The following is an 8,055-nucleotide window of genomic DNA, read 5'->3' as shown; positions in this document are numbered from 1 at the left end:
ATATGTAATAAAATATTGTTGCAGAATAATATTTATTTTTTTATCAATCAATGCAGCGAACTCCAGTCGAAATTTTAGTTCAATTGAAAAAAACTTCCAAGCAATTGTGTACTTTTTTATTAGTCATAAGTTATGTTTTCTTATAGATTCTGAAACAGGAAACTCAAGTATGTCAGAAATACCCTATGTGAATTCTTTTGTGTTTGAAAACATAAATAACAATGAGTACGAATGTTAAAGAGAAAAAACGAACATTCGTGATCAAACTGATTAAACCAGATCATCTAAAACAATAACCCCAATGGGAATTGTTTGTTTAATAAGATTTACATGTATTTAATCGAAACGTTTTAAAAAAATTTCATTTTTAACAAAATGTTGGACTATTGAATGAAAAGTTTGGTTTTTTGAAAAAGGTCGAATTTATTATTACAATAGAAATAAAAAAATGGATGAAACAAAATATGCTTCGGTCTGATTGTAGATAATGTAGTTTTAAATAACTTTCAATAAACTGACAATAAATATAGGTTTCTTAAATTTTTTCGTTTTCCATAATAAAAAGCAAAAAATGCTTGTAAACAGGTCCATATCTTTTTAATTACACAGGCACACAAAAAAACAGTTGTCCGTTCCTTGAACTACACATACCATTTTTATAGTATTTTGGCCCGCTGATTACGAATATGAAGTTAGAATTGCTCCATCACCCTCTGATTTTTTGTAAATCGAAAAAAACACCCCCTTAATCGTCAAATTCAAACTTAGAAGATAAAAAAATTAAATAATAGATTTTTTTATTGAACAGAACCTTACAACTACCTATTTTCGCTCCACTAACTCAAACACAAAGCCAGAACTGATCCAGCACCCCCTGGATATTTTTCAAATCGAAAAAACCACCCTTAATCGGAAAAATTCAAACTTAGGAGATAAAAAATTAAATAACAGATTTTTTTAATAAACAGAACCTTACACCAACGTATTTTTGCACCACTAATACAAAAATAAAATCAAAACTGATCCAGAATCCTGTAGATTATAAACCACCCTTACTCATACAAATTCAAACTTAGATATTTCGTTGGGAGAAAATTGGAAAGCAAGTACAAATAAAAGTTTTTGTATCTATGATACGAAAGAAACCATCATGTCAAAAAGATTGCTACTTTTGTAATACTTCTAAGTTTGAGTTTGTCCGATGAAGAGTGGTTTTTTCGATTGAAAAAAATTCAGAGGGTACTGGAACAGTTCTGATTTTTTTTGTGCTAGTGGTGCAAAATTACGTAGGTGTAAGGTTCTGATTATTAAAAAAATCTGTTATTTAGTTTTTTTATCTCCTAAGTTTGAATTTTTCAGATTAAGGGTGGTTTTTCAGATTAAAAAAATCCAGAGGGTGCTGGATCAGTTCTGGCTTTGTGTTGAGTTAGTGGAGCCAACATACGTAGTTGTAAGGTTCTATTTAATAAAAATAATCTGTTATTTATTTTTTTATCCCCTAAGTTTGAATTTGTCCGGTTAAGGGTGGTTTTTTCAATTAAAAAAAATCAGAGGGTGATGCAGCAATTCTGACTTCATATTCGTTTTCAGCGTGCCAAAATATTATAGGAATAGTATGTCTAGTTCAGGAAACAGACAACTTTTTTTTGTGTGCATGTGTTATTATTATTTGTTACATATTATTGAAAATAATATTGACAATGATTGAGCAGTTCAACCAATGTCAATTGCTATTGTATTTCTTGACTCTCTGTTCCTACTCACTTAAACTACATAATTAATTTTATTTTATCTTTTCAAAATTGCTCTCCGAAAAAAATATTCATAAGAAATATAGAAACAAAACTCAGAAATGTTTAAAATTGTAATTAATAAAATAAAATTAATTAATTGTCCAAATGACTAGCTTAAATTAAAAACTAAAGTTGATTAATCAAAATTTTATAAAACGTAGATCAAATTTATATTTACCAATATCAAGACCTGAAATTTTAATACACGACCAGACTGAGACTAATGTATGTGAAATCTCGTATCGTTCCTGTTCTCACCCTCACAGCACCCAATATTTCAGGGACATCCAACAAATTTTGAGTATCCGCAGGATGTCCTCAAGATATCCATTAATGCCCTTTGGACATTCGACGATATCCTAACCTCCACAAGCCGATGGATATCGCCAGAAGGTACGTAGGATATCTTCAAATATCTGATGCTGTGAGGGAATATGCAGCACTACTCTGCTTCCTTCACTTTCGTTATATTGCGTCTACTTAATTTTAGGGTTTAACTATAGAAATTTGTTAGTCTTATTTATAAAATAAATAATGTTTTTAAAGTTTCAATCTAATCAGACAACTTCCACTCTTTAACTGGGACATTTAAGAAACAATGTTCCACATTGATCTTAATATTTTTAAATTAATTTAATATAAATAGTATTACTTTGTACGAGAATTTCTTTTGAAATTTGAAGGGCGAAACGTTTTCACTATTTAAAACAAATATATGAAATGGATCAACTACAAAAATTTTAACAATTTTCAATAAATTTCGAATTACTAATATAACGAAGACGTTTTTGAAACTAATTTTTAAGTTAGTCGTAGTGTATGTGCATTTTGCAATTTTTTAAATATGTCAGATTTACATTCAGAATTCTCGAAGACTGAAATTTTTTTAATAACTTGGAATTAAAAAAAATTTAATTAATTTTTTGTATTTTTGGAGAAAATAATTTAATATGTTTCTTTAGAATCATCTTAGACAAAGAAACTAATTTTTTAACGATAAACAAAACTCAAGAAAGGTTTTACATAAATTTAATTCGTACCCGAAAAACGAATAAAAAGCATAATATATTATTACAATATTAACTCAATATTGTCTAACAGTAATGGTAGGATTGATCAAAAACATTAACTTAATATTGTGTTAATGTTAACGAACAACATTGTCTTAAATTTGTCAATTAATATTAAAGAAGATTTGTCTTGCAATATTACTTTAAAAGTTCGAGGAAATGAACAACATATTGTTATAATATTGTTAAGAAACGTTTGGAATATTGCATTACAATATACATATGTAGGTACGATTTATCTGCAGGTAATATGACGAGAAAACCTGGATATTATATTTCATATTATTATTGTGGTAATATTTTTTAAAAACATAAATGGTCGTAATATTTGGATACACTGAAAAAAATAGGGCGCATTATGTTACTCTTTCAATTTCTGTAGCGCAATTCAGATTTGAAGACTGCCACGAGAATTTCTAGGGCACGCAGCGCGCTAGAGATTTGAAGTACACTAGTCTAAGACGCACTGAGCGCCCTAAAAAGTCACGTAGCAGACCTTAAAGCTGAGTTGTGTTATAGAAATCAAAAAAGTAACGTCAAATGCCCTCTTTTTTACACTATAGAAAAAAATGGACGCTATTTTTAAACGGTTGAAATAAATAGCTGTTCACAGATATATGAAATTTCCATGTTTGTGCCTTTGAAATAAAAAGTATTTTGAGCGACACGGGGCCAAAGACAACCAATTGCTGACGTTGAAGTTTTTATCACTAATTCACGTTTTGTCAACTCGCTCTCCTTAAATGTCACTCATACTAAAAAATTTAATGTAAGCAATGGCTTTCTTTAACCTCTAACCAGCTTCATATACTTATGCAAGGCAATATTAATGCATTAGTAGTGACTCGCTTGAAAAATGTTTGAGGGTATTACCTTAATATTGTAATGCAATATTGTGCATGATCTTTCTTTTTTTGGTATACAATTTATCAACATTTTTAAATATTTCTTCAGTCTGTGGTAGTTCCGGAATAATAACCCCAAAATGTATACGTTGCGCTGTACAGTGCAAAGCGCGAGTTTACGTTTTACATATTTCATTTGAAACTATTGATTGACACATGATTAAATTTAGAGGACATGTAAAACACATTTGTAAATTCATTTCGATAAAAAATGTAAAAAAACTCGAAGGTAGGAAATGCGATGCTCCATGGTAAAAGAGACTTTAACTCCCAACAAATTTTGAATTATTATTATGTTTTTTCAACAAAAAGATGATACTTATACTACACATCACTGCACGGTGGGCTTGGATTAATTTTAACCCAAAAGTACTGACCCATCTCGGCTCTCTTCGGATATTAATTCCACATTATTTTCTGAGTAATTTGAACCTAAGATGAAAAAAAATTATTACATTCTTCCGTAACAAAAAAGGCAAATACAGTAACGATTTTTTTCATGACTTCTAACTTTTGACATTTCTGAGCAAGCAGTAATAAAATTAAACAAGGATATTAACAAATTATGAGTATTTATACTGATACTTCTAAATTGAAAACTCGCTAACTTCAGAAAGAATTTATGGGGCAAAATTCCTCAATTGTTACCACCCCAAAAATTAATTTCAGTCGATTTCTCTAAAATTCAACTTAACATAATTTCTATAAAACTTATTAAATTACACTTTCATTATAGGGTTTTCAAAAGTATTTTTTCTCTACTTTAAGAATATGAAATCCAAAATTAAAAATTTTTTCTTTTAAAGCGTTTTTTCTTAAAATTTAAGGAAAAAACTCAATTTTCGATGCTTAAGGCCGTTTAAAAAAAAATTTTTGTCTCGAAAAATAGAATTTTTTGTGTACTTTAACACCATGTAGAAAAAAATGGGAATAGCTGATTTTCAAGTTTAAATTTGAAAAATTGTAGTTTTTTATGTAAAAAAAGTCAAATTTGACCTCGAAAATAAGCAGATTTCATTTCTGTCAAAGTGTATTTTTAAAATAATCGAAACATGTTATTTTTTGAGACAAAAAAAAATTTTTTTAAACGGTCTTAAGCATCGAAATTTGAAATTTTTCCTGAAATTTTAAGAAAAAACGCTTTAAAAGGAAAAATTTAGATTTTATATTCTTAAAGTAGAGAAAAAATCCTTTTGAAAACTCTTTAATAAAAGTGTAATTGAATAAGTTTTATAGAAATTATGTTAAGTTGAATTTTAGAGAAATCGACTGAGAGTTGAAATTTCGAACCCCTGTATCTTGAAAGCCCTTTGCTGTTGGGTCAAATCGTTTCGTGGTTAAATGTATGTCCCCTAGGACTATACTTCAGCCAAGTATCAACTTAATACTGAAAATTTTTACATAATTAGAAATGAGTGTTTAATCAAGGAAAAACTATCACTAAACATAGCCTAAAAGTTTACAGGAACATTAGTTCCCATGGGTCCTATGCACCGTGGAGCCTCACATATTTTTAATATAGCATCTTTAAAAAATTGTTAATTGTTGTTAATAAAGAATAAAAAATTTTACAAAAAAAGAGTTATCGCAATTCTGAACTTACCAATTGAATGTTAAGGTAATTCCGCATCCAACGAGCCCTATATGAAATATTTGGGATAAGTAGATTGTTAATAAACAATTGCAATGTTAACTAATGGTTTATTAACAATCTACTTATCCAAAATATTTCTTATAGGGCTGGTTGTATGCGGAATTACGTTAGCTTTCAATTTCTAACTTGAGAATTACGGTAACTTTATTTGTTTGTAAAATATTTAATTTGTCATAAAAATTAATTAATTAATTAATATCTCAAAAACAAAAAGCGTCATTCTAGTTTTTTTGGTATTGATAGTATGTATCTTAAGCTTCATTTTAAATGTAAAAAAGTGTCCTTTTGAAAAAAATCAAAAATATTTTTGATTTTCAAAAAAAGCGGTAAATTTTGAATATTTAAAAAAAATTTTTTCACCATTCGAAAGAGCAGGAAAAAACTTTTTGAAAACATATAGGTCAATATTTTTTCATCCATTTATATAGAAGTTACAATTTTTTAAAAAATCCACTTTTCACATTTGATGAGAAACTTGAACCCCTCTACAATCAGAAAGAAATACTACTACAATTTGGATTATTCACTACAATCCCTTAATTATTTACGCAAATTTACTATTATTTATTTAATTAATCATTAATCTTTTGTACTAAAATGATAGATAGGCTAACAAATGTTAAGAATGTTCCCAGTCTATTTTGAAAAACACCTGTTCCCAAAGATGTTGCGCGATCTACATTTTTTCCTACACATCCCATTTTCTTCAAAGGTATGGTTTGCACAGGATATTCTCGATGCTCTGAGACCATTGTACAGATAGGTTTTATTTTGGACATTACTTCGTCATCCATGTCATGTAGGCCTTTTAACCATGCTGCGTACCAACTTAGTTCACATTCGCAATATAGAGGATTATCTGTAATATAAAAACTTTATTATTTTATTAAATATGTAGGATATTTCATTTATTCTCTAGTTTTTAGAAAGCATGGATGGAATAACGTGTTTCTCTGTATAGTTTTTGTTTATTTTTCAAATAAATTATTAAGTAAAGTAGGGATTGGTGTGGGTTAAATAAACATTGCATTGAGTTCAGTTTATTTAAAATAATCACTTCATCTTTTTATTAAATTAATGTAAAACCACTTACATTAATTGTTTATAAATTGTTTATTTATTTTAAAGAACAGATAACTTTATAAAAGAAACAATGATTTTATTTTTTAATGAATTTGAGTCGATTAATATGCGACTGTATTCGAGCCTCGCACTCTTACATACTACCGTAATTTTAGACAGTTCTCGGATTTCAACCTCACATTTTAGGAATTAAGTATGTACATTAGTAGCAAAAATAGAAGTAAGACAGAAAACCTAAATAAAGGCGCCAAATCATACAAACCCAAATTATATTAGAAATCGAACATACCGCTCGCCTCGTATCTAATATAGCTCAAATAAGATAAAGAATGAAAAAATAATTAATCGTAGTTTTAATCGCCCACTATGAAATAATAGTAAAAATAATACATATAAACATTAAATAATATCACGAGGGAGAATCAAAAAAAATTTAAGACAATATACAAATTAAACAAGATGCCAAACTAAGCACTTAAGACACATTCTTAATCGTTGCTTGATTTAATAGGGAGCAAACAAAGTTTACTTATAGGACGATTGAACTCGGAATCAACTGTTTTAAATCTTACAACAGGAATAAGATTGTCTTTTCCCTCATACCATTCTAAAACGCGACCAAGAAGCTATTGAGATGGTGAAATATTATCCTGCTTTAGAAGAAACATGTCTCCAATACCAATGTTAGGTTTTAAAGCAGACCGTTTATATCATCTTTGTAGACGATGTAAATAATCTAAATTGCACTGTCTCCAAAAAAATTCTGTTACCCGCTGAATTATTCCCCATCGATTTAAACGATTTTTAGGAGTAAACTCCACTGACGGCTCTGGTATAGCTGTAGGTATATATTTAATGTTGCCTCAACACGTGCAAGTAGGGTATAAAACTCTTCATAAGTAAATTTGTGCTTTTCAACAATTCTTTGCAGATGACGCTTGACACAATAAGAGTAACTTTCAGACATAGTCGTGAAAAATTGTACTACTGAACGTAGAATAAAATGCTGAGCCACGCCCCCAGCGGACATCCCAATATACGTTTTCTTACTTTATAACCTCGTCGAGAAGTTAATCTCACATCAAGGGGTCCGGCATAATCAACCCCCGTGTGACAAAAGGGGGGACTTGGACTATCTCTAAGGGGACGTCCATTAATTAAGTGAGGAGTTGTTTTTAAAATCTGGATCCCTCCCTCCCCGTCGGTGAGATTTAGCTCCACCCCCCCTCCCTCAGGTAAGATTTTTTATTTTTCATTAAAATACGAGGGAAAAATGAAGGTATTCAAATTACATTATATTTTTATGATATTAATTAATATGATAATACAATTATATATTTTTGATTTATATCATTTGTACTCTTCAGAATATGGTAATACAATTTTATATTTTTTATATCATTTTATTATTTATATTATTTTACAGTTGTTTACAGTGCAGTGGTCAAACTTAACCTTAAGCAGAGTTGACAATGACCCTTACCAAGCGCAAGTGCGCTTGCGCCGCGTTTACTCTCTCATTGGTAAAAATAAGCGCGCTTAAATGAAAT

The 8,055-nt window shown here is 29.2% G+C and overlaps 1 protein-coding gene across 1 annotated transcript in view; it reads right to left on the bottom strand.

Annotated features, from left to right (window-relative positions):
* Positions 1 to 5,962: 5,962 nt before the first annotated feature.
* Positions 5,963 to 8,055, bottom strand: part of LOC127277674 (leucine-rich repeat LGI family member 3-like) — a 380,758-nt gene continuing 378,665 nt past the window's right edge. Inside the window, exon 3 of the mRNA XM_051298972.1 lies at positions 5,963 to 6,281. Within this exon, the coding sequence (XP_051154929.1) occupies positions 5,995 to 6,281 (287 nt within the window). The 3' untranslated portion in view covers positions 5,963 to 5,994. The remainder of the gene's footprint in view (positions 6,282 to 8,055) is intronic.

The sequence above is a fragment of the Leptopilina boulardi genome, unplaced genomic scaffold, assembly GCF_019393585.1.
Source record: "Leptopilina boulardi isolate dan_hultmark-lab unplaced genomic scaffold, ZJU_Lbou_2.1 LbouV2_173, whole genome shotgun sequence".
Taxonomy (NCBI): domain Eukaryota; kingdom Metazoa; phylum Arthropoda; class Insecta; order Hymenoptera; family Figitidae; genus Leptopilina; species Leptopilina boulardi.
This window is presented reverse-complemented; position numbering and strand designations above follow the sequence as displayed.